Source organism: Carcharhinus amblyrhynchos, chromosome 12, assembly GCF_965287045.1.
Source record: "Carcharhinus amblyrhynchos chromosome 12, sCarAmb.v2.hapA, whole genome shotgun sequence".
In the NCBI taxonomy this organism is placed as follows: domain Eukaryota; kingdom Metazoa; phylum Chordata; class Chondrichthyes; order Carcharhiniformes; family Carcharhinidae; genus Carcharhinus; species Carcharhinus amblyrhynchos.
In genome coordinates, this window is record NC_137335.1 from 71694044 (window position 1) to 71721465 (window position 27422).

At 41.2% G+C, this 27422-nt stretch overlaps 1 protein-coding gene across 4 annotated transcripts in view; it reads left to right on the forward strand.

The window, feature by feature from the left end:
- Positions 1 to 337: 337 nt before the first annotated feature.
- The window catches only part of mtr (5-methyltetrahydrofolate-homocysteine methyltransferase), a 71801-nt gene continuing 44716 nt past the window's right edge, over positions 338 to 27422 (forward strand). For 2 of the 4 annotated variants that reach the window (XM_080200685.1, XM_080200688.1), the window contains exons 1-12: positions 338 to 532; positions 6080 to 6291; positions 6567 to 6656; positions 9085 to 9154; positions 10623 to 10715; positions 13608 to 13714; positions 15353 to 15412; positions 15532 to 15626; positions 21082 to 21182; positions 22388 to 22449; positions 23115 to 23182; positions 26167 to 26246. In XM_080200685.1, coding sequence (XP_080056811.1) covers positions 496 to 532; positions 6080 to 6291; positions 6567 to 6656; positions 9085 to 9154; positions 10623 to 10715; positions 13608 to 13714; positions 15353 to 15412; positions 15532 to 15626; positions 21082 to 21182; positions 22388 to 22449; positions 23115 to 23182; positions 26167 to 26246 — 1075 coding nt within the window. In that variant the 5' untranslated portion in view covers positions 338 to 495. Of the gene's footprint in view, positions 533 to 5627; positions 5688 to 6079; positions 6292 to 6566; positions 6657 to 9084; positions 9155 to 10622; positions 10716 to 13607; positions 13715 to 15352; positions 15413 to 15531; positions 15627 to 21081; positions 21183 to 22387; positions 22450 to 23114; positions 23183 to 26166; positions 26247 to 27422 lie in introns of those variants that run through there. The other 2 variants (XM_080200686.1, XM_080200687.1) reach the window with 2 other exon arrangements.

Genomic DNA, 27422 nt, shown 5'->3' on the forward strand with positions numbered 1-27422 from the left:
GTCTGCCTCAGAAGGCGGTTGAGAGTTGGCGCCTGCGCAGTCATGCCTGCCTCGGGAGGCTGTTGAAAGTTGGCGCTGGCACAGTCATGCCTGCTTCGGAAGGCGGTTGAGAGTTGGCGCCTGCGCACTCGTGCCTGCCTCGGAAGGCGGTTGAGAGTTGGCGCTTGTGCATTCGTGCCTGCCTCGGGAGGCTGTTGAGAGTCGGCGCTTGAGCGCTCATGCCTGCCTCGGAAGGCGGTCGAGAGCTGGCGCTTGCGCAGTCATGCCTGCCTCGGGAGGCGGTTGAGAGTTGGCGCCTGCGCATCATTGCGGCCGGAGGGGGGAGGAGGAGCAGAGCCGGTGCCTGCGCCTGTGCAGTGGGATCGGGGAGGCCGGCTTTGGTGACCCAATGCTGAGAAGATTTTCGCGCTGTTTCGGATCGCGGGAACTGGTCAAGTTCTTGGCGTCTGCCGAACCTGGCTAAAATTCGCCAGATTCACGAACGGACGGCACATTATGGCACCGACTTTCGGTACGCGGTCGGTGAAAGCCGGTAAGCGGGATTCAGGGTAATGTTAAGCTGAGGGCAAGGGTCTGCAGGGAGAGTGACATTCATCCTGTCAGTCAGCACCAAGAGATTGAGGAGCGGGGGCTCTGCACATGGTGGGAACCTCACAGTGGGGTGGTGGCACATATAAAAATACCGCTGTCCAAATTTCAGCAGTTGCCTCGGTTACAACACTGAGGCTGAAGGATTTCAAGTCACAATTCTAAGAATATAATCTAGGCTTGACACTCCAGTCCCGAGGGGTGCACTGTCGGATGCACCAACTTCAAGAAAAGACATTAAACAAAATCGTGGTTCTGACGCAGAAAATGATGCGGAGATGCCGATGTTGGACTGGGGTAAACATAGTTAAGAAGTGTCACAACACCACGTTAAAGTCCAACAGGTTTATTTGGTAGCAAAAGCCACTAGCTTTCGGAGCACTGCCCCTTCATCAGGTGAGTGGGAGTTCAGCTCATAAACAGGGCACATGAAGACACAAACTCAATTTACAAAATAATGGTTGGAATGTGAGTCTTTACAGGTAATCAAGCCTTAAAGGTACAGACAATGTGACTGGAGAGAGTGTTAAGCACAGGTTAAAGAGATGTGTATTGTCTTCAGACAAGACAGTTAGTGAGATTTTGCAAGTCTAGGCAAGTTGCAAGGGTTACAGATAATGTGTCATGAACCCAAGATCCCGGTTGAGGCTGTCCTCGTGTGTGGAACTTGGCTATCAGCCTCTGCTCAGCGACTCTGCACTGTCATGTGTCGTGAAGACCGCCTTGGAGAATGCTTATCCAAAGATCAGAGACCGAATGCCCATGACCGCTGAAGTGTTCCCCAACAGGAAGAGAACACTCTTGCCTAATGATTGTCAAGCGATGTTCTTTCATCCATTGTTGTAGCGTCTGCATGGTCTCCTCAATGTACCATGCTTCGGGATATCCTTTCCTGCAGCGTATCAGGTAGACAACGTTGGCCGAGTTGCAAGACTATGTACTGTGTTCATAGTGTTCTCTAGTGAACAGTGAACACTCTAGTGTTCTCTAGTTCTCATAGTGAATGGTGTTCTCACGTGAGATGATGGCATCCGTGTTGATGATCCGGCATGTCTTGCAGAGGTTGCTATGTCAGTGTTGTGTAGTGTCGTGGTCACTGTTCTCCTGAAGGCTGGGTAGTTTGCTGCAGACAATGGTTTGTTTGAGATTGTGCGGTTATTTGAAAGCAAGAAGTGGTTATGTGGGGATGGCCTTGGCGAGATGTTCGTTTTCATCAACGACACGTTGAAGGCTCTGGAGAAGATGTTGTGGCTTCTCCACTCCGGGAAAGTACTGGACGACGAAGGGTACTCTATCTGCCATGTCCCGTGTTTGTCTTCTGAAGAGGTCGGTGCAGTTTTTCGCTGTGGTGCGTCGGAACTGTCGATCGATGAATCGAGCGCTGTATCCTGCTCTTATGAGGGCATATTTCAGCATCTGGAGGTGTTTGTTGCGATCCTGTCTGAGCAGATCCTGTATATACGGAGGGCTTCTTTAATGTGTTTGGGGTGGAAGCTGGAGAAGTGGAACATCATGAGGTTATCCGTGGGCTTGCGGTACAGTGAAGTCCTGAAGTGACCATCCTTAATGGAGATGCATGTGTCCAAGAGTGCAACTGATTCCGGAGAGTAGTCCATGGTAAGTCTGATGGTGGAATGGAACTTGTTCTAGGACCACAATGCCTTCACCTTCAACAACCAGTTCTTCGTCCAGGTACACGGACCAGATTCGCACCTCAATATGCCAACATCTTCATGCACAGGTTCGAACAAGACCTCTTCACTGCACAGGACCTTCAACTGCTGCTATACACTAGATACGTCGATGACGTTTTCTTCCTTTGGATTCCTGGTGAACAATCACTGAAACAACTATATGATGACATCAAAAAGTTCCATCCCACCATCAGACTCACCATGGACTACTCTCTGGAATCGGTTGCATTCTTGGACACACACATCTCCATCAAGGATGGTCGCCTCAGCACTTCACTGTACTGCACACATGAGGACGGCCTCAACTGGGTGCTTGGGTTCATGTCACACTATCTGTAACCCCCACGATTTGCCTGAGCTTGCAAAATCTCACTAACTGTCTTGTCTGGAGACAATACACATCTCTTTACCCTGTGCTTAACGCTCTCTCCAGTCACATTGTCAGTACCTTTTAAGACTTGATTATCTGTAAAGATTCACATTCCAACCATTATTTTGTAAATTGAGTTTGTGTCTTTATGTGCCTGGTTTGTGAACAGAACTCCCACTTACCTGACGAAAGAACAGCGCTCCTCTGAAAGCTAATGGCTTTTGCTACCAAATAAACCTATTGGACTTTAACCTGGTGTTGTGAGACTTCTTACTGACAAAGACAAGTCAGAGGAGTGGTGATGGTCAGTAGTTATCCTTCAATCAGTTTGGCTTAAAAATTACCTGCTCTTGTATTTTACTGCTTTTTGCATAATCCTTGTGTGCAAATTGGCAGCTTTGTTTTCCTAACATACAGAGGGATTAAAAGTATTGCTTTAGTGGCTTGATATGGATTGAGGTTATTAAAGATGGCATTTACATGCAACTCCTTCTGCAGTAATTGTAGTACAGGTGGCTCCAGAGTACAATCTAAAAGTGTGCATGCAGTATTCTTCATTGTGCCATCACTTGATCTGATGGAAATACCACAATTTGGATTCAGGATGTGTTAAAGCAGTTCTTAATGATGTCTAGTGGTCATGAAGAAGTTATTAGAAAATGATAACCTAAGTATCATAGGTTAGCAGTATTAATCTTGTTGAAATAATTATTGATGGTGTAAAACCCATTTGTTAGCTCCTGTTTAATCCAGTTTTGGACACTTTTAGTGTTGGAAATATTTATATTCCAGCACTGCAACAGTGATTCCATTTCAAATGTAGTTAATTGACTGTAAAACACTGCAAAAAGTGCTATATAAATGCAAGTTTTTCTTTTTCTCTTTACGTATATATACAATCTTGTAAAAGTTTTGTACGTAACTAACAGGTGTCAGCTTGACTCAGTTATTTGCATTCGTATTGCATTGAGACAAAATATGATTTGGCTCTCCGCTGCAAACCTGAAATGTAATCTCAACTGAGTGCATTACTGAGGAAGAGCTGTGGTGTCAGATTATGCATTAAATCAAATCTCTGTTCAGAGCTGTTCTGTTAGATATCAGAATTTATTGGATTGGGAGTAATATATTAGTATTTACATCATGACATTTCATCAGGACTTTATCATCAGCTAATTACAATCTATATTAATGACTTAGAGAAGGGGACTGAATGTCTCAACAGTGATCTTGGATATGTTACAAAGGTAAGAAATTATTAAGTGGTGAAGAGGATACAGAAAGATATGGATGGGTTGGGTGAGGGGGCAAGGAGGTGTGATGCCATCCATTTTGGTAGGAAAAGTTTTTAAAAAAGCAGAATATCATTGGAGCGGCAAGAGTTGGGAAACGTTTGTTTTCAGAAAAACAACATGTAGGGTCTGCAGGGAATTAGCAGATGGCATATTACAATGGGATGTGAGTGCCAGAGTGGAGCTGAAAGCATATTCTACTTCCTTTTTTTTTAGTTCTCTAAAGGATCCAATGGTAAAAGGACAAATTGTAACACAGAAACATAGAAGATAGGAGCAGGAGGAAGCCATTTGGCCCTTCAAACCTAACCCACCATTCATTACGATCATGGCTGATTATCCAACTCAATAGCCTAATCCTGCTTTTTCCCCATAACGTTTGATCCCATTCGCCCCAAATGCTATACCCAGCCGCCTCTTGAATACATTCAATGTTTTGGCATCAACTACTTCCTGTGGTGATGAATTCCACATTCTTTGGGTGGAGAAATGTCTCCTCACCTCCTTCCTAAATGGTCTGCCCTGAATCCTCAGACTGTGACCCCTGGTTCTGGACTCCCCCACAATAGGGAATATCTTCCCTTGTCATTGCCACAAACTCAAAACTACAACTTAAGAACAGATCTCTAGTTACACATTCACTAATTGTTTATGTGACCTTGCTTTGTACCAATTGCCTATATAACCATGGTATTAAACGCCAAAGAAATCTTCTGGCAATATAGCATTTTTGGAGTGTTCTAAAGACCTGATAAATTGCTAAATAAATTCACATTCTTTTCTTGAAGGGTTAGTTGTATTCCATTAACATAACTCCAGTTATTCTTTTCTCATATCAATTATGCAGTGACATCACTCATCCCTAGGGGTCACTGTATGAAAAGAAGAGGTTGCCTGTTTAAAAATAGATATAAGGCAAAAAAAATCATTAAAACATCATGAGTCTTTGGAACTCTGTTGCTGAAAAGGCAGTGGAAGTAGAGCCTTTGAATATATTTTAAGCGGAAATGGATAGGTAAGCAAGAGGGTGCTAGGTTATCGGGATGAGTAGGATGCAGATTTGAGATTGCTATCAAATCAACTGTGATCTTATTGAATAATGGAGCAAGCCCGAGGGGCCAACTGGCCTGCCCCTACTCCTTGTTCATACGTACGATCCAACAAATCTTTCAACCCCTGTTGCTTGTCTAACGTTGATTTCTGGATGAATTGCAATGACCTCCAGTTAACCATTAGTAAGACCAAAGCCAATCTCTTCAGCTCCATATTCACCCTTCAGCTCTGTCTCCCCATATTCTCAAACTCTGACGTCACCACCAGATTCATCCTTTCTTTGTCTAAAACTCAGGGTATACATTTGTGTGTCAGCCATGGTTCAGTTAATAGCACTCTTGCTTCTGAGTTAGAATATGGTAGAATATGAAAATCCACGCTGACACTGCAAATACAGGTTTGAGGGAATGCTGCATTGTGCTGCCTCTTGGGGGACTGGCACAGATGGAATGGGTTGAATGGCCTTCTCTGTTGTAATCATTTTGTGATTATGTGAAATGAAATGTTAAATGAAGACCCTGCTTATTTTGGACATCAAAAATCCCATGACATTATTCTGAAGAAGAACAGGGGAGTTTATCCCCGTTGCCCTGGCCAATATTTCTTCTCTTGTAAACAACAGAAAAAACAGACTATTTTCCTGTTTGTGGGAGCTTGCTGTCTGAAGTTTCCTACATCACAACTGAACATGTAAGTACTTTATAGGCTGAGCAATACTTTGTGAGGTCCAGATATCATAAAAGATGCCAAATAAATGCAAGACCTTTTGCTTCTTCCTGTGATGAATGTCTACCATGTGCGTCCTATCATAACTATCTTCCTCCCTAACATCACCTGTCTCAGCCCCTGATGAGGTCCACATACGAAGAACACAGCATGATGTGAATTAATAATAGCTGACCAAACATTCCACATAATAACAAATTATCTTAAGTGTCATAAAGTCTTCAATTCCCAAATCAGCCATCTTCGGACTCGTGGAAGACATTCACCCTCACTTGCAAGGAGTAACCAATAATAGTAATAACATGAATATATTCTCTGTTGTTCTTGAATTGATTAAAAATAAATCTTAATTCTAGAACTAAGGAACACTCTTCAAGATGAACTAAAAGCAATTTTGCAAAAACGCATTATGGTTTTGGATGGAGGAATGGGCACCATGATTCAACAACACAAATTTGAGGAAGATGATTATCGTGGTGAGGAATTCAAAGACCATCCTAAATCTTTAAAGGGGAACAATGACCTTCTCAGCATAACACAATCTGAAGTTATCTACAAAATTCACAAGGTATGATGCACTGTTTGGTCTCGAATTAAGGCTGCAGAATCTCCTGGGTAGAACCAATAATTGACAGACGTGAACAGAATAAATAGTTACATTGTGGCATTTGATATAGTGAAATGGAATTGTTATTTTCTCAAAAGCTGACATAGAAAAGCATGACACCAGGAAGTAAAGTTAATATGAATGAAGTGCATGCCAAATGCAAGATTTTGAATTATGCAGATTTTAATTTCTTTTTACCAGAAATGCAAGTGTAATATGTTTTTACTAAATATTAGGAATACTTGCTGGCTGGAGCAGATATTGTGGAGACGAACACCTTCAGTAGCACAAGAGTTGGGCAGGCAGATTATGGACTGGAACATTTGGTAAGAAATCTTTCCTCTACTTAAAGTTGAATCTCGTTCTAGAAATTGTGAGAGGAGTGATCATCTTATTCATTTGTGCCATTTTACTATTCACAACTCTCTTTTCCCATTTCCTAATTCAAAGTAATTCTTAAGATGGATGTGTTGTCAGGTAAGTGGAATTACAGAGCTCCTGGGGAAAGTGTCCGGAGCAGAGACTGTTAACAACCTGCAAGCATTTCTTTTCTAGTAAGTATTCTGGGGCATTAGTTGGGTATAGAATTGTCCTCATGGTGCACAGTTGCTGTCTCAAAAAGTGCAAGTGCTGTAACTCCATCCATATTTTACTCCTTAAGATTATTATGCATAAACAAGTGACATCTCTACAAAATAGGGGAGGAATTTTCCTGATATGTAACTTTATGGTAATAGAGTAAGTTATTTTCTGCAATCATGAATTCTAGATTCGGATTTAACATGAAGGGTATTTTTTAATTTTTAAGTAATTCTCAAAAACAGTGCATATTTTGTGCAAAGTGACTTTAAGCCTTATTTGTGAGTTTTTTTGGGTTACATTTTTTATGTAAACATTTTCTTTGTGTTATTCTCCATTGTTGTCCAACCTCCTCCCATACCTCTGCTGGTGCTGCTGTGAAACTGTCAGAGGTGGCAGCTCAAGAATAATGATTCCTTTCGTTTTATTCCTTTGATTTCCAATATTGTTGGAGGAAACCCACAACTTTGACATTTAAGAATGTTTTATTATTGTGTTTGACTTCTGGCATCTGCACTTCTTTATGTCTGTTGCTTCAATTGTGAAGGATTTGATTTGGTTTGATTTATTATTGTCACATGTATTAGCATACAGTGAAAAGTACTGTTTCTTGCGCTATACAGACAAAGCACACCGTTCATAGAGAAGGAAATGAGAGAGCACAGAATGTAGTGTTAGATTTATAGCTAAGGTGTAGAGAAAGGCCAATTTAGTGTAGGGTAGGTCCATTCAAAAGTCTGATGGCAGCAGGTAAGAAACTTCGTGTCAGTTAGTACATGACCTCCGATTTTTTTAATCTTTTTCCTGACGGAAGAAGGTAGAAGAGAAAATGTCCTGGGTGCATGGGTTTTTAAGGTGAGGTGAGTCATATTTAAATAAGTTATATTACAGGCAAAGCCAATGCAAATTTATCTGGTTTGTTGGAGGGGATGGAATCATTTCATGCATTTGTTAGTTTGGGGAGACACCTGCCATCTGCTAGTTATTTCCACACAACAGCCATGCGGTTGATGGAACTTGTATCTGTCTCTGCTGATGGAGCTGTGGGTTACACAGCGTTAACACATTTCTGCTAGTACTGGCATTTTATTTTCCGTTTTCTCCCTTTGACTATTCTTGTCTGATCAATAATGCTAATATTCCACAGACACTATGCAGCCTTCCAGTAATTTAGCAAAATGCCTGTCACTCTCTCGTAATACTACATAGTGAATTTCATTTGCATATTAGAAAAAAGAGGGCATTGCAGTCAGAACTAACCCAGTATTCAGTAAGTAATCACAGAATGAATCTTTATTGTAAAAATGACTGAATAATTTACTGCCATTTTAGCATCGATCAATTAAACTCAATAAAAGCTAAAACAGTCATGACTAGATACTGTCATAAACATTTTCCATTGTTAGGTTGGCTGTGTCAAATTGCACTATTTTCTAAACAGTGGCTCTGAGTCATCAGGGAGCTGTGGTGATATTCTTTCGTTTATACCATGAAAATATTCCAGTTGTTTAACCTCCAGCGTCTGCAGTTTCTTTTAGCTTTTACAAAGGTATTTTTTAAGGTGAAGTTAGTATCTATCTGTCAGTTTGGCCCAGTTGGTAACATTCTTGGCATCAAGTCAGAACATTATGGATTCAAAGCTCAAAATAGATTTGACCATATAATCTAGAGTGATATCAATACATTCCTAAGGATGAGTGTTGCATTATGAATAGGCCATTAAATCTAGTGTCTTGTCCCAGCTCAAGTGAACAGAAAAGATCCGATGATATTGATTTGATGTATTATTGTCATATATATTATCATACAGTGAAAAATTTTGTTTCTTGCATGCTATACAGACAGAGCATATCCCTCAGGGAGGAGGAAACAAGAAGTGGAGAATGTAGTGTTATAACCACAACTAGGGTGTAGAGAAACTATATTGTTCAAAGAAAGGCCTGCCCGACATCTATCTCTCAGCCAACATGCTTGAAAACATCCTATCTGATCATCCATTAGCTTGTGAGACCACGCAGTGCACAGTTATTTTCCTTGCCTACATAACAACCTGCACTTAAAGTGGTCAAACTTTCAGGACATGACTGGGCAGTGTATTAATGCAAGTTCCTCTATGTACTCATAATAATGGGATAAGATTCGCTGTCCAATTTATGTTGATTTTCTTCCATCCAGGCTTACCGACTAAACAAAGTCTCAGCAGAACTGGCTAGGAAGGCAGCTGATGATGTGGCGTTGCAAACAGGTAACCAACATCTTTGTTGTTGTCAATATAAGATGTATTAATATACAAGATAGTCACCAAGAAATCAGATAAAGATTCAGGGGGAACTTATTCACCCAGAGAGCATTGAGAATGTGGAACTTGCTACCATGGAGAATGGTTGACGTGAATAGTAAAGTTTCATCTGAGGGAAACCTGGATAACTAATGAGAGAGGAGACAAAGAGTTATGTTGGTAGAATTTGATGAGAAAGCTGAAGTGGAGCAAAATCGCTGGCATGGACCAGCTGGTCTGAAAGATCTTTTTCTGTTACATATTTTATTCAACTTCACCTTAATCTTTAGACATGTGAATATTAAATAGTTGTAAATGGATGAAGTAATATATTAAGTTGGAGCAACATATAGTGATCTCAACTGCTGGACAGCAGTCAGAGGAGAGACAAAACATTTATATCCTAACACGTTTAAATCCAAAAACATTATGGGAATGAACGATGGAAGCAATTCATTATTTCATACTGAAATACAAATCCATAATCTACTTATCTGTAAGAAGAAAACAAGAAACTTAAGTCACAAAGTTAAACCAAATCCTAAGAATGCAGGTGTATGTATACTTTATTAGGGTATTTTAGAAGCCTGAGTACGATCACAACTCCTGTGCCCCAGTCAAGAAACAATCTTGAAGTCACAACTGACTATTCGATTGATGTATGGAGATCATTATGGGGAAAAGGCAGGAGAATGGGAATGAGAAAAATATCAGCCATGATTGAATGGCAGAGCAGACTCTATGGGCTGAGTGGCCTAATTCTGTTCCTATGTCTTACGGTCTTATTATAAAAATAAGGTGCAAAAGAAAGGCTAGTAACAAAACAAAAGTTGTTTTAAAGCGTGTAACAAGCCATGATATATATTGTTCCAGTGAGCAAATCAGAGTATGTGTTACATGGTTATCCAAAAACAAATATAAATTTTATTTTTTACATAAACAAAACAAACATTATCAAACATAGATATGTCACTTCCAGGATTAAAGCCAATTATTGGTAGCACCAAATTGTTCTGAATGTGGTAAGGATCAATGTTAGAGCATCACACAGAGAAAATTTATATGTATGGTATATCTAATTTCAAAGTCAGATCCAGGGCATTTAGGAGAGGAGGTAGGAAACACGTGTTCGCACAAAGGTGGCAAATGTGAGATCAATAAATTTTTACTTTTAAGGACTATTAAGGGACATGGAGCTAGGGCAGGTAATTGGACTTGAGATACAAATCAGCCATGATCTCATTGCATGGCAGAACAGACTCGGGCCTGAGTAACCCACTCCTGTTCCTGTGTAAATTTGACTTCAAAAGAAAAGTAAATATGTGCATACATAGTATGTACTTTAATAGTATTTACTATTTACAAGAATTTTATTAAGATGTATCCTGTTTGTAAAGTTTTGCATTGCGTCACTAACTTATGTGATTTGTCACAGGTACCCGAAGATTTGTGGCAGGTGCAATAGGACCAACCAACAGAACATTGTCAGTATCGCCTTCTGTGGAGAGACCAGACTACAGGAATATAAGTATGAAAATAATATCCGTGCCAGTGAAAAGTTTTGGACAGTTTTGTTATTCATTGGGTGTTGCTGGCTAGGCCAACATTTATTGTCTGTCCCGAGATGTTGTTCAGAGGGTGCTTTCTGAAACCTTTGTATTCCCTGTGGTATAGGTACACCCACAGTGCTGTTAGGGAGGTAATTCCAGGATTTTGACCCAGTGACAGTGAAGGAACAACACTATATTTCTAAGTCAGGAGGGGAATCTCCAGATGGTGGTGTTCCCAGGTATCTGCTGCTCTTGTCCTTCTAGATGGTAGTGATCATGTGTTCAGAAGATGCTTCGTAAGTGACTTTGGTGAGTTCCTGAAGTGCATCTTGTGGATGGTACATATGGCTGCCACTGTTCAATCGTGTGCAGGGATTGAATATTTGTGGGAGAGAAAGCAATTAAATAGGCTGCTTTGACCTGGATATTGTCAAGCTTCTTGAGTGATGTTAAAGCAACAATCATCCGGACGAAGAGAGAGTATTCCATCACACTCCTAACATGCTTTGTTGATGGCAGACAGGCTTTGGGAGTTAGGAGACGAGTTACTCAACACAGAATTCCAAGCCTACTCTAATAGCCACAGTATTTATGTGGCTAGTCCAGTTCAGTTTCTGGTCAGTTGTAATCCCAGGATGTTGATTGTGTGGATTCAGCAATGGCAGTGCCATTGAAGTCAAGGGATGATGGTTAGATCCTCTCTTGTTGGAGAAGGCAGCACGGTGGCACAATGGTTAGCACTGGTGCCTCACAGTACCAGGGACCCAGGTTTGATTCCAGCCTCAGGTCACTGTCTTTCTGGAGTTTGCACATTCTCCCCATGTGTGAGCGAGTTACCTCCGAGTGCTCCAGTTTCCTCCAAAGATGTGTGGGCTAGGTGGATTAGCCATGCTATATTGACCTTAGTGTCAGGGGAATTAACAGGGTAAATATCTGGGGTTATGGGAATAGGGCCTGGGTGGGATTGTGATCAGTGCAGACTTGATGGGCCGAATGGCCTCTTTCTGCACTCTAGAGATTCAATGATTCTGCAGTCGTTGCTTGGCGCTTGTGTGGTGCAAATGTTACTTGCCACTTGTTAGTTTAAAAGTATTAAATTGGTTGCTAGGAATTGGAACTGCCTTAACAATTATATTTAGAAACTGAAAATGGTGGTGTAGAATTGGCTGCTCCCAGTTGGTACTACTTTCTATGCAGTGATCTTTGTCTTGATTTTATGACTGCCACATCATAAAAAGTGATAAGCTCTAAATTCACATACCATGTTACTTGACCTTTGAGATAAGTTACTGATGTTTACAAAAAATAGATTCTCATACACCACTGTGTTCATTCATAAAATGTTTAGGAATTCCCAACTTGGTTACTATTGTATATTATATATTGTAAACTTTCATGCTGATGATAAATGGTGAAATGTTAAGATGATAACTTGAAGGCATGATTTCACCTCATACAAGTGGTGGAGAGAAGGATTACTTTGCCTATCTTCATTCATCTTCCATTGGAGCTGAGAAGAATGAGCGATCACTTCATTGAAGCATATAATATTCTGAAAGGGGGCTTGGTCATTGTGAAGATATTTACCCTGGCTTGGGAATCTGGAATACGGATGTACAATCTTGGGATATGAGGTCAATCATTTAAGTCTGAGATGAGAGTTGTGAATCTTTGGAATTGCCTATCTAGAGGCTTGTTGATGCTCCATTGTTGAGTATTTAAAGTTTAGATCGACAGATTTCTGAGGGAATCAAGGGATACAGGGAGTGGGTGTGAAAGTGGAATTGAGGCAGAATATTAGCATTAAATGGCAGAGCAAGTTCAAGGGACCGTATGGTCTACTCCTATTTCTTATATTCTTAGTCACTGTTTATAGTATATACCTAGTACCATGTTACCGTATAATAATAGACATATTTTTTCCAGAATGAGATCAGAAAAGGGCTTCACATCATGTACTTTGAATTAGACCCCTGAGCTACATGGAGAAACTGAAAAATTTAATTGCTTAAAGTAGAGGGGACCTTATTGAAATTTTCGAGATACTTGAAGAAGTAGATAAATTGAAGCCTGAGAAACTGTTTATCATCGCTCAGAATGATAATGTGGGGCATGGGATGGAACTCGGAAGAGGGAAGATATATGGACAAATTAACAAGTTTATAGTAAGTAGTGCAAGAGTTGAACAAATGTTAAACTAACAAAGCATTGTAGTAAAAAACTGTGCACATTGTTTTCAAACTTCAGGCACGTTTACTGAAGTTTTCTGGTCTGCACATCACAGGAATATTAAGAAGCAGGAGTAGTCGAGTGGCACAGCGGCACAGTGGTTAGCATTGCCTCACATGCCAGGGGTCCGTGTTTGATTTGGGCCTCGGGTGACTGTTTGCATGGAGTTTGCGCATTCTCCCTGTGTCTGTGTGGGTTTCTTCTGGGTGCTTCGGTTTCCTCCCACAGCCCAAGGATTGTATAGGTTAGGGGGATTGGTGGGGTAAATATGTGGGGTTATGGGGGTAGGGTTAAGGGGGCAATCTGGGTAAGATGCTCTGTCGGAGAGTTGATGCAGACTCAATGGGCCAAATGGGCTCCTTCTGCACTGTAGGGATTCAATGATTCAGTTCCTTGGTTCTAATCCACCATACTTGATCTGCATCTCAACTCCTTTTACCCTACATTCTTTTGATATCCTCACCTATTTTTTAATTTTTAACCTCCAAAGTCCCAATTTTTCTTGTACCCAGAGACTTTTGGGGAGAGATTTCTGAATTTCCACTACCCTTTCTATGGAAAATTTATGCCCAAACTGTGCTCCTAAATGGTCTAGCTCTAATTATTCCATGGAGTTTCACTATCAATAAATTGTTTTGCAGCATTCGACGAGTTAGTTGAAGCTTATGAAGAACAGGCCAAAGGCTTGCTCGATGGTGGTATTGACCTTCTCCTGGTAGAGACAATTTTTGATACAGCAAATGCAAAGGTAACAGTCATATCAAATATCACCCAATTTGGAAATTCTTGTAACAGAAATCCTGTAGCTATTTATTAATATTGGCTTTCATTTTAAATCTTGGTATTTTGACTATTCATCCTGTGTTCAGAAATTGCATAAAAACAAATATAATTTTCTTTTCACTCACTTTCAATTTGGCAAACTCTCTAGTGCAGTGCCATGGGAGTGAGTGCTTGGGCCTCAACAGTTGAAGATTTATATGAATGACTTGGATTAGGGACTGACTATTATAGCCAAACTTGCTGCTGATATGAAGACAGTTGTGAGGAGGACACAAATAATCTGCAGTGATGTAGATCAGTTAAGTGAGTGGTCAACATCGTGGCAGATGGGGTATAATATGGGAAAATATAAGGTTGTCCACTTTAGGAAGAATAGAAAAACAGCATATTATTTAAATGGAGAGAGACTGCACAATGCTGCAATGCAGAGGGATTTGGGTATCATCATATATGCATCACAGAAAGTTAGCCTGCAGGTACAACAAGTAATTAGGAAAGCAAATGGAATGTTGGTGTATATTGTAAGGGGGATAGAGTATGAAAAGGTCATGCTGTAACTACAGGGTATCGGTGAGATCACATCCAAAGTATTGTGTGCAGTTTTAGTCTCCTACTTTAAGAGGAATGCATTTGCATTGGAAGCAGTTTAGAGAAGGTTCATAAGCTGATTCGTGGAATGCTGGGGTTGCCTTATGAGGAAACATTGGACAGGTATCTTTTGGAGTTTTGAAGAATGAGAGGTGATCTTATTGAAATAGGACTCTGAGGGGGCTTGACAAAGTTGATGCTGAGGGGATGTTTTCCTTTGTGAAGGAATCTAGAACTAGGGGACTCAGTTTAAAAATAAGGAATCTAAAATGAAGATGAGGAATTTTTCCTGTCGGGAACTCATTAGTCTTTGGAATTTTCTTCCACAGAGAGCAGTGGATGCTGGGTAATTGAATATATTCAAGGCTAAGTTAGACAGGGTTTTGTTCAACAAAGGAGCCAAAGGTTATGTGGGCAGGTAAGAAAGTGGAGGTCAGGCCACAATCAGATCAGGCATGATATTTATTAGTAAGAAGTCTCACAACACCAGGTTAAAGTCCAACGGTTTTAAGGAGCAAAACTCGCCTGATGAAGGAGCAATGTTCCAAAAGCTTGTGCTACCAAATAAAGCTGTTGGACTTTAACCTGGTGTTGTGAGACTACTTACAGTGCCCACCCCAGTCCAACGCCAGCACCTCCACATCTTATTTATTAGTGGAACAGGCATTGGGGACCAAAGAGCCTACTCTTGCTCGTGTTTCTTTTGTTCTTATGGGTAATGATTCGGATTTACTACCTTGTCTGAATTTATTTCTGTCACTATTCTTAACCCAGGGGCTCTGGGGCGTACCAACGTTGGTGCTGCTGTTGATCTGAGCAGATTCAGAATCGTTTCTGGTTTGTGTGGCCCAGCTACTTGCCAGACATTTGCTGGAGGAATGGATTATCCTTTTTTTAAATTCCTGAGTGACTCAGATAGGGTCTTTTGAATGTTATCAAGTCCTCAGAAAACAATGTTGCAATCCGCAGATATTATAATACTTTATTTTGCTAATGTCCCATCTTATTTTCACAGGCTGCCTTGTTTGCTATTCAGCAGCTGTTTGCTGAGCAGTATGAGCCCAGACCCATCTTTGTAAGTGTAGAGCATCATTATTTTTTCCCCACTTTGCATTATCTCTGCTTCACCCAACCTGCCTCCACCCTCGTAACCTCATTTTATAGTTAAATGGTTTATTTTTGTTTTGTTTACAGATTTCTGGAACAATTGTAGATAAAAGTGGACGGACACTCTCTGGTCAGACAGGGGAGGCATTTGTCATCAGTGTATCCCATGTGGAGCCACTTAGGTAAGACAATTGGCTTTGAGCCAATGAATACAATCAGAAGAATAATTTTTAGCCAAGAATTTGTTCCATAGAAAGTAGTGACATATAGAAAGAGGGGTAGGTGTTTTGGATGCAAAAATAAATATTGGAAATATTAGCGGATCCATGGAGAGAAACAAGAAGAAGGGTATCTTTCATCAGAATATAAAGTAAAGAAACTGTGAAAGTGTTCAGTGTGGTTTGTTGTAGTGTAAAATATATAAAATGCTTGAGCTTTACTTTTGCAATTTGTGCTGCTCTTCAAATACTTCAAGTACAACATGATCCTAACCACCTGTTATGCTATCTGGAATATTTAGCAACTGTATAACCTGTGCTATGTGATGGAATCTGACCAGTGCATTTTCAATGATACATAAGAACATTCTTCATGGTTCAATTAGAGAATGTTTTAAAGAGCAGAAAGAGATTCTTAATAATTTATATTTATTTAATCAGTCTACCAAAGTTGCCTTAACAAGATGAGCTTTCTTTGTTTTTGAATCATTTTAACCTTTTAGGTTCAGTGTTCGAAAGGCCTGCTTGTTTGTATTGTGCTTCTATGCAGTGAAGTGTATCTGATAGTCTGTCGAAGAGAGTTGACTGTTTTATGTTTGACTGACAAGTTATGGCTGCGTAACTTGATAAGAGATTCAATTGACAGCCAGCTGTTGAATGCTGCTGTCCTCTAAATGCTTGTGTTACAAGTTTTTGCAAATCTCTGAAGCAGCACGAACTTTCTGTGAATAAATAGAATTGACGTGCTTAAGGACTTCCACACGTGTAAGCAATTTCCAGAACCACCCCAGCTGATGTCCCATTACTCGCAATCAGTAAAGCAATTTTTCTCTTACAGATTTCTTTTTCTTCGTTTTCTGTTTAATAAATTCCTTTTTACTGATTGGTAGGTTAATTTTTTCAGTGCTGACAATCAAGTCCAGAAATAGGCAAATGAAACTGGAATTTAGGATTTTTTATTAAGTTAAGCAATCTGAATCTAATTGTCCTGAGCAGCTTCCTGAGTCATGACCAAAAAACTGTACAATCTTTTGTCAGTCTTATGGAGATAACTAATGTGATAACTTTGTGGTTTTCTGTAACTATCAAAGATAGAAAAAGCAAATCAGTGACAGAAAATGGCCTTCATATATTCCAAGCCACGTATTTGGAATGGGATTATGGAGAGGAAACCCTATATACAGATTTCAAGAATGTCCTGTATCATGTTGGGAGAGGAAAGGCAAAAAGGTGGTTGTATCTGTGGGTGGAGTGGGGGCCGCGTGAAGCCAGGCAGCCAGCCAAGAGCACACACGGTTGATGAGGCTCAAGGCCTGGCCAAGATGAGCAGTCAGGAGTTGCAAGGGCCAGGCACGCATTGATGTGATTTCCAGGGAGCACAGAGGAACTCGATTAGAGGCCAGGACTGAGTGAGGAGGATTGGGCCACCAGACCAACGAAGGTGAGAGCATAGGCCGGACCAGGTATACAGCAAACTTATGTCATTAAGGGGAGCAGCTGTAGGGGTGACCTGATATACACACACACACACACACACACACACACACACTTTGCAGACTAAAGAGCTCACAACAAAAGCCTGGAGCGCGCCAACAGGCTTGACTGCACAGATAACAATAATGTAATTTGTACGATTCTTCTGTTGTGTAATTCTGCTGAGACGTTAATCCACAGAATGCAATTAACATCAGTACTCATCCATACTTTGAGCATTTACAGGAAAGATAGGGTCCTAATAGCATCTGGTTTCAATAGTTAGAACTTTGATTTTAAATTCTAGTGGTGTCTGTAGAATTTGTCTGGATTTTGGCATAACCTGCATGCAGTTTGAAATTGTTATCTGCAGTTAAACTCTGAATGTCAAAAAGATGCGGTAAAATATTCATAAGAACATAAGAAATAGGAGCAGGAGTAGGCCATCTAGCCCTTCGAGCCTGCCCCGCCATTCAATAAGATCATGGCTGATCTGTCGTGGCTCAGTTCCACATTCCCGCCCTCTCCCCATAACCCTCAATCCCCTTGCTTATCAAAAACCCATCAACCCGCGTCTTAAAAATATTTAGCGAGGCAGCCTCCACCACCTCAACGGGCAGAGAATTCCAGAGATTCACCACCCTTTGAGTGAAAAAGTTCCTCTTCAACTCCGTTCTAAACCGCCCCCCCTTTATCTTGAGGCTGTGCCCCCTAGTCCTACTATCCTTTCTGAGCGGGAAGAGTCTCTCCACCTCTATCCTATCCATCCCATTCATCATCTTATACGTCTCAATGAGATCTCCCCTCATTCTTCTAAACTCTAATGAGTACAAGCCTAGTTTATTCAGCCTCTCCTCATAGCTCAACCCCCTCAACTCTGGCATCAGCCTAGTAAACCTCCTCTGCACTCCCTCCAAGGCCAAAATATCCTTGCGTAAGTACGGCGACCAAAACTGCACACAGTACTCCAGCTGCGGCCTCACCAATGCCCTATACAGCCACAGCAAGACCTCCCTACTTTTATATTCAATCCCCCTTGCTATGAAGGCCAGCATCCCATTCGCCTTCCTGGCCACCTGCTGCACCTGCAGGCTGGGTTTTTGCGACTCATGCACAAGGACCCCGAGGTCCCTCTGCACCGTCGCCTGCTGCAGTTTTTCGCCACGTAAGTAATAATCCTTCCTACCATTATTCCTACCAAAGTGGACTACCTCGCACTTGCCAACATTAAATTTCATTTGCAGGCCAGTCGCTTTCTGTGGGGTTGTCTTTCGAATAGGCTGATCTGACATCTGCAATGGTGACCTCGGATACCGGTTCAGTTGAAGTTTCTGGGGTGGAAGGGGGGTGCTCTCGCTGACCTCTTGCTCAAAACGAATGCACTGAGCTCATTGGGAGTGGGGTGCAGTGTTGCTGGCAATTTGACATGCCTTCATCTTGTAGCCTTGAAGAGTAAGGGAGTGGGGCTAACTAGAATAGATTTCATAGCATCCCTACAGTACAGCAAGAGGCCATTTGGCCCATCGAGTCTGTACTGACTGCAATCCCACCCAGGCTCTATTCCCATAACCCTCATTTACTCTAACCCCTGACACTAGGGTCAATTTATCATGGCCAATCAACCTAACCCACACATTTTTGGACTGTGGGAGGAAACCCAGGCAGACATGGGGAAAATGTGCAAACTCCACACAGACAGTGACCTGAGGCTAGGAATCGGACCCGGATCCTGGCGCTGAGAGGCAGCAGTGCTAACCACTGTGCAGACTAGACTGCTCTTTGGAAGAGCCAGCACAAATGCAATGGGATGAATGGTCATCTCCTGTGCTTTAACTACCTTAAGACTTGGCACATTTAGAGCAATAGCATCCAAGGTGATACCAAGCTCAGCTGAGAGCACCCAGTTATCCTCAGCTCAGCCATTTAACATACAAGACAAGCCTGACAACACAATTCCCAGAGAACCATTCTCAGAAAAGACCTGGACTAATCACAAGTCAATTGTCCCATCAGGCCAGTCCCTGCCGAAGCAATATACCGTCTCCTAAATTCCACTGCATTTAAATACAACTCAAATTCTTACACGTTCAATGCTAAATACAGATGGAATCATCGTGTGCAGTACTATAACTTGTAGGATACAAGCTCCCATGTGAATTTCTTCACAAATACCATTTGATTCAGCATCGCTTCATATTGAATTGATCTGTCTTGATTTCAGCAAATATGAATGAAAAAGAGCAGGCGTTTTGTCCTCTTTCCTGAGGGTCAAATTGCCCCTGCTGAACTTGATGGCCTTACCTCACTGCTAGCTCAGGCTGCCTGGCAATGGTATGGCCTTGCCCTCACCTGGGGTGTGTGTGTGTGTGTGTGTATATATGGCCTTACCTCACACCTCCCCCCCCCCCCCCCCCCCCCCGCCCCCTCCCCTCAGGCGAGGGCGAGGCCATACCATTGCCAGGCAGCCTGAGCTAGCAGTGAGGTAAGGCCATCAAGTTCAGCAGGGGCAATTTGACCCTCAGGAAAGAGGACAAAACGCCTGCTCTTTTTCATTCATATTTGCTGAAATCAAGACAGATCAATCAATATGAAGCGATGCTGAATCAAATGGTATTTGTGAAGAAATTCACATGGGAGCTTGTATCCTACAAGTTGTAGTACTGCACACGATGATTCCATCTGTATTTAGCATTGAACGACTTGGAATATTTTACCGCATCTTTTTGACATTCAGAGTTTAACTGCAGATAACAATTTCAAACTGCATGCAGGTTATGCCAAAATCCAGACAAATTCTACAGACACCACTAGAATTTAAAATCAAAGTTCTAACTATTGAAACCAGATGCTATTAGGACCCTATCTTTCCTGTAAATGCTCAAAGTATGGATGAGTACTGATGTCAATTGCATTCTGTGGATTAAAGTCTCAGCAGAATTACACAACAGAAGAATCGTACAAATTACATTATTGTTATCTGTGCAGTCGAGCCTGTTGGCGCGCTCCAGGCTTTTGTTGTGAGCTCTTTAGTCTGCAAAGTTAAGCTGCATTTTAGTCATTCTTATGCCCTATGCCAAAGGAAAGTTGGCGGGAAGCTGACATTACTGGAACAAGCCTTCCCCCAGCCATAACATGCTGGCTGTGGGCTAAATTAGTAGAGTGTGGGAGCTCAGTGGGAGGAAGGCCCACCCTCAGGAGCTGCTGGCCAATCTGGCTGACTGATAGTTCCAGCAGTCCCAGCAGCGACAGAGCTTATTAGTGGGCACTGCAAGGGTTGTAGCAAAGAGGACGAAGAAAATAGCTGGCCCAGAAAGGTAAGTCTTGGAGTTTTAGAGCAGGAAGGGAGCTGAGAGCTCAGGAAAGGGGGAAGGGTGGGTGGTATGCAAGGAAGTGGGGGGAGAGGTGACATCTTTTGGGGCAGGTTGGTATGCCCCGATGAGCACAGGGCAACCTTAAATGAATGTGCCCCACCTTCCTTCCCAAATATTTTTATCTAGGCCTTTAAAAGAGCCTGCCAGTCTGTCTATGCCAGTCATATTGTGCATGGGCTGTGTATTATTCGGGTCAATAGGCCTTCTAACAAGCCTAATTGACCTTTAATGACTTGTATGGCAGACAGGCTGCCCAATTTGACACCCACCTGCCTAGCATATCATCGGGGTCAGCTTGGGGGTGAGTAGGGAGGTGGTGGGCTACCCTCTTATTCACCTCTTACTCTGTCGAAAAGATGCTTAGTGAGGCAAGTAAAATCCAGCCTCTTGAAATAGTTTTACAGTTGCCCACCTGATAGCTTATGGTGAAGACAAAGCAAAGCCAGAAAGTGAATTCCACATCTAATTCAGATGTCTGGTACAGACAATGAGTATAGTGTTCTTTTCTTTAAACTGATTCTTGTTCAAACAATGAATAATTTTTTTATAGTAATGTGGCATATGTTTTCTTTTAGCATTGGATTAAATTGTGCTTTGGGAGCTGTGGAAATGAGGCCATTCATAGAAGCAATTGGAAAAATCACAACTGCCTATGTTTTATGTTACCCTAATGCCGGTCAGTACCTTGTGTTTTTTTTCTGTATAGTTCATGAGAGATAAAAATAGGATAGCATTTAGAAATCTATAGATGATTTTTTTTTCATTCATTCTTGGGATGTGGCTGTTGATGGCTAGGCCAACATTTGCTGTCCATCTCTAAATGCTGTTGAGGAGGTGGTGGTAAGTTGCCTTCTTAAACCATTGCAGCTCAGGGTGGATATGGAAGAGATGTTTCCTCTGATGAGAGAATTTAGGTGTGGGTATGCCGGCGTTGGACTGGCGTAAACACAGTAAAAAGCCTGACAACACCAGGTTTTAATCCAACCAATTTATTTGATAGTAAACGCACAAGCTTTCGGGGTTAGTCCCTTCTAACCCTGAAAGCTTGTGCGTTTACTGTCAAATAAATCGGTTGGATTAAAACCTGGTGTTGTCAGACTTTTTACTGAGAGAATTTAGAACAAGGGGTCACTGTTTAAAAGTAAGGGGTTGCCCATTTAAAACAAAGATTAGGAGAATTTATTTTTCTGAGGATCATGAATCTTTGGAACTCTCCACTTCAAAACACAATGGAAGCAGAACCTTTGAATATTTTTAAGGCAGAGGTCAATAGATTCTTGATGAGTAAGGAGGTGAAAGGTTATAGGCGTAGTCCTGACATGGAGTTAAGGTTAAAATCAAATCAGCCATGATCTTAGTGAATGGCGAAGCAGGCACAAGTGGCCGAGTGGCCTACTCCTGCTCCTAATTGGAATGTTTGTATTGCACCTTTGACAATGTATTCCCTCTATTGTCAGCATAGATCATGCGTTCTTCAAATCCTTAATTCCATATTGGGGACTGGTATTTGTGAACCCCCATCAGAGAAATTAAACAATATCCACAGGAGAGGAGACCAGGGAAGAACATTGGCTGAGCTCAGAAGAGGAGGTTAGTTCAGGGAAACAACATATGGTGCTGATCTAGATTGCAACAATGGGAGTGAAGGTCCTTTCTTGTGCACAGATCCAGAATCTGTGCTTGTTAAGATTTCCTTTTTCCCTTTCTAAACTTCCTGACATTAACAAATTCATCAGCCCATTATGCCTCTGAAGACTGGTGGAAAAATAGACCTTGAATGAGAGATCCATCAATGATATCTTTCCTTTAACAAACTAATTTAAAAAAAATCAAGCTCAGAATTAATGTTTAAGATCAAACATTGTTTTTTTTTAACTTAAGGTCTTCCCAACACATTTGGGGGCTATGATGAAACCCCTGAAATTACTGCAAGACACCTGAAGGTACTGTTCATCGCTTGAAGTTTAACTTCTAACTCAGTTGTGTGTGATTAGATGAACCAAAGCAGCTTAAATGGCTGTTTTAATGTATGAGCCTAAATAGTCATCAGGAAATTTCAGACCAAGAATAACTGGATATGAGGAACACTTTATGCCATAAATATTTGAGATCACTACTTGGCATATCTTTGTTTATTGTTTTGTAGCAATACCATTGCATCTTTTCCAAGCCTGCCATCTTCTGCAGTTGGAACCAGGATCTCAGGGTGCTGGCGACAGCTGTCACCTGTTAGCAGGTTATCTTTTGATGTCAAAAAGAGCACACCTCTTTTACCTCTGTTCATCCAGTGAAACTTCCAATTCAGCATCTATGTATCTGATGATATGAGGACAGAAGATCCTCCATAAAGGCATTTTGCGATTGTAATTTATTGTCTTGAATTACAGTAGTCAACTTTAAATTAATCAAATGTGAACCTCAGGTAGCCCACTGTCCAAAACAGGGTTTATGTTCAAATCCTTTATGCTCTCAGTATCGAGGCTTGCAAGTTCTGGTAGCAGAAGCCAATGTTGATTGATGTGTATATTTTAAGGTTCATTAGTGAAAACAGTTGGATTTCTAATTGTAGGTCTGCTTAGTTTGTCATGAAGAGTTCTTGTTTTCGCAGGAATTTGCCATGGATGGGCTAGTAAACATTGTTGGGGGGTGCTGTGGAACAACTCCAGCTCACATCCGGTAATTATTCAATTCCAGTTTGTTGAAAACAGTTCACAAAGCAATTTTTATGGTCATGAACTGCATAGGGTGAAATACAATTTTCTGAGTGGAAACTTGTTTTATTTAGTCAAATTTTTTTGAAGCTATTGGTGAGGTGGAAAAGAAAGCAAAACCTGGAGCAATGTAGTTTGTAAATCATAGAAGTATCTAGGGATGCGTAGGTTACAGGGATTAGTGGGTGTAATATATGGGGATAGGGCCTGGGTGGGATTGTGTTCAGTGCAGACTCGAAGGGCCTCTTTCTGCACTGTAGGGTTCTATGTTCTAATCCTTACAGTGCAGAAGGTGGCCATTTGGCCCATCAGCCTACACTGAAAACAATCCCATCCAGGCTTGTTTCCCGTAACCCCACATATTTACCCTAATTCCCCTGACATTAAGTGACAATTTTGCCTGGCCGATCCGCCTAACCTGCACGTATTTGGACTGTTGGAGGAAACCGGAGCACCCAGTCTCTGGTGCTGTGAGGCAGCAGGGCTAACATTTGCCATTGTGCCGCTGCTGTTTTCCATACAATTTGAGTAATTTCGTTTTGCCTTCATTGCATCTGTATATTAGTTTTGAGTGTGCAGTTGGCAGAAATATTGAATAATTACTTGCTTCAGTATTTGGTGAGCGTGAAATTGAAAGACAATATCAAAAATGTATAAAACCATTTAAGATAAGAATAGGAGACATAATTGGTAAATTAAACAAATTTGAGGAGGGTGGATTGCATATGCGTATATATAAAGGAAGGAAAAAATAGCAGAGGCACTATTACATATATATAAAATTTCAGAAAATGGAATAGTGCAAGAGGCTGCAGACAACTGATATCATTCCTATAATTGAAAAGGGAGATTGAATAAATGCAGGGGATTATAGACCAATGAGACCCACGTTGGCGATTGGAAAGATAATGGAATCCTTCACTGAATAGAAAACATCTAGATACTGTAAGTATGAAGAATTGTACGCAATTCCAGAGGGGTCATGCATGACTGGCTTTATTGAATTCTAAGGAGGAGGCTTAGAAAGGTTAGATTAGTGTAATGAGATTCATGTATTATTTGGATTTTCAAATGCTTCCATTAAGATACTAAATGCAGATTATGACTAAGATCAGAATGCGTGGAATCAAGGGACAAATAGCATGTTATAGTGTAACCAATGGTGACATGCTGTGAGGATTAGCTGACCTGGTAGATAATGTAACCAAAATGATGTGATTAGCTGATCCACTATAAATAGAAAGCAGATGGGAATTGTGGGGAGCTTGTGTGGCCCAAGTATGGCATGAGTGTTGGTGAAATGAAGTTTCTTTATTAAACCTTTTTCTTTGTTTTACTTTGTGTAGTTAATTCTTTTATTGCTTGCAACTGAAGTATCCTTACTGCCAGATGAAGATAGAATGGATAGCAGGCTGCCTACAAAGCAGAAAACCAAGAGTGAAATTTAAAGATAATTAAACTAAAAAGAAGCAGGAAATGCTCTTCCACAAGGATTGATGTTGGGACCAGTGTCATTTGCTATTTATGTAAACAATTTGGACTCTGGAAACAGAAGTGCAATTTCAAATTTTGGCACCAAATCTGGGGAGTAGATAATAGAAGAAGACTGCAAAAAATGAAGAGAGCATCAATAAACTTACAAAATTAACATGTAATTGCCAAATTAATGTTGGTTAAATGTGAGGTGCTACATTTGTTAGCGCAAATCAGGCAAAAAAGACTTCGCTGGCTTAGGCATGTGCATAAGATGGAAGATGGCTGCTTCCTAGGAAAATACTATACCAAAAGGTAGCCCAAGTCAAGATAAAAGCAGGGCATCCAAAGCTCCGATTCAACGATACTGTCAAAACAGACATGAAAACATCAATTATGATAATTTGGAAATTGTAGCTGCCAATCAGTGCAGATGGCGACACTGGCTATGGACAGGGGTTTGCCACTGCCGCAACATGTGGTTTCAGAAGATCCAAAGCAGATACTAACCCTGTAAGCAGGATGTAAACAGAGATTATCCCACACCGCTCGCAAGAGACAACTTCATGTGTGGCACTTGTGGTAGATTTTGGCTCGCCAGAATCTTGTTGAACCCGCAAAAGGAGTGCAGCAGATAATCCGACCTCATCAAAGTTTTGAGGCTGCATTCCCATCATCTGTCGCAGATGGAAGAATGCAAACTGATAGTACATTTTGTCAGGGAGAATAAATAGGCCGTATATACCTTAGAAAATGAGGAATAATGTTGCGAGGATGAACAGAGGGATTTCAAAATATGGATACCAGACTCACTAAAAGTAGTGATATGGTGCAATAAGGCCATAAAATAGTAAACAGAATTCCACTTCTGGAGAGGATTGATCATTAGAGATATTAAGGTTATTCTGAATCTTGGTTGGACCAGACTTTGATTATTGTGAACAGTTCTGATCTCTATTATCAAGGCACTGGAAAAGATGCAAAAAAGATTTTATAGGATGATACCAAAAATGATTGATGAACCAGCGTTGACCGCTTTTCTCAAGAAAAGAGAAGACAGAAGAGGGAGCTATTAGAGGTCTTTAACTTTATGAAGGTGCAGTTGAGTGGATGTCAAGAAAATGTTTCCACTTGCGAGGGAGACCACACCCAAAGATCATCACTAAAAAAAATCCATTATGAAATTCAGGAGAAAGTTCTTTATCCAGAGCACAGTTAGAATGGGAACTCACTACCACAAGGAGTAATTGAAGTAAATAAATAAGTGTTTTAAAGGGAAGCTAGATAAAGATATGATGGAGAAAGGAATAAAGGAAAATGTTGATGGGGGTTTATGAAGAAAGGTGGGAGGAAGCTTGTGTGCAGTACGAGCAGTGACATTGGCCCATATCTCTGCTGTAAATACTTTGTAATACTATGTAATTGTGAATTATTTTTATTATTTATTAAATGTTCTACATCTTGTTGTATTTTTAGAGCAATAGCAGAAGCAGTCCAAAAATGTAAACCTAGAATTCCTCCACATTCTGTTTTTGGCGACTTCCTATTACTGTCAGGTAAATAGACAACCATCGGTTTGTTTACATCTAAATACGAACCCATCAGTGTCCCATTCATTTTGTGCCATATCTGGAGAGTAGGGTATACATTGGGGTCAACCTTTCCTTTGGGTGATTAAAGAATTAGACCAATTCAGAAAATATAAAATTGTTATTAAAGTTTAGGGACTGAAGCTTGCCTTCAGGTACCCATTCACTTACAATAATAATGGGTTGAATATTCCTTACCCGATGAAGACAGAATTAGGAGAGGGTCCCAGGATTCCCCCTCCACATTGGCAGCAATGATTACACTTATATTTATCAACTTCAGAAATGTTCAGAGGGTACCTGCATTTCAAGAAAGTGTTAAATGGGCAAAAGTTCTGAGCGCACAGGGAAGCTTGTTCCAATCCCCTGACTTCCAGATTTTGATGGGGCAAAGCAAGGGGTGGGCTATCAACCTGCTCCCAGGAGGCACGTTGGGATTTTAAATATGTTAATGAGACTAGAAGCTGCAGCTATAACTTCAAGGAATCGCGGCGGTTGTATTGCGGTAAGGACAGCCTCAGCAAAAGACAAATGGCTTTTCAGCAGTTCTTGTGGGCCAGCAAGAGCAGAAATGCTTCCTTTCAGCAAACCAAGCTCACTCAGAACCCTCACCCCCATATAAGCACACCCCAGCAGGAGTGGATCACTCCTGACATCAAGACTGGACCATTTGTTCTCGCAGCTTCCTCTGGAATAGCCATGCCTGACTGGAAATCAAATCCATCAATCAGGCTTATTTCTGGGCAGTGAATCTGTTAAGGCCAGGAGTTGCACTTGTGTAGGTGGAATCTTCCCAATCATTTGGAGGCAAGATCGGGAATGAAGTAGAAATTAGGCTGTGAACAGTTCTGATCTCTATTATCAGCTCAGTAATGTGTTCCAGTTTTGAGTTAATCTGAAAGTGAGTGAACATCAGTAATGTGGATAGCCACTTTGGCCATTAAGTGCCCAATGTAGGTGCGATAGGTGGTGAGATGCCCTACAAGATGTTGGCAGAACAGATCCTGTGCTGAATGTACAGCCTGGGAGATCTGTTGCGATGGCCTTTCAATTGCAGGGCAGCATTTGGTGGAGTGGGCAATGCCACCCATGCACAATGGTAGAGCAGTGGGGATGAAAGTAGGCAGAATTTTGCTCAGTGGC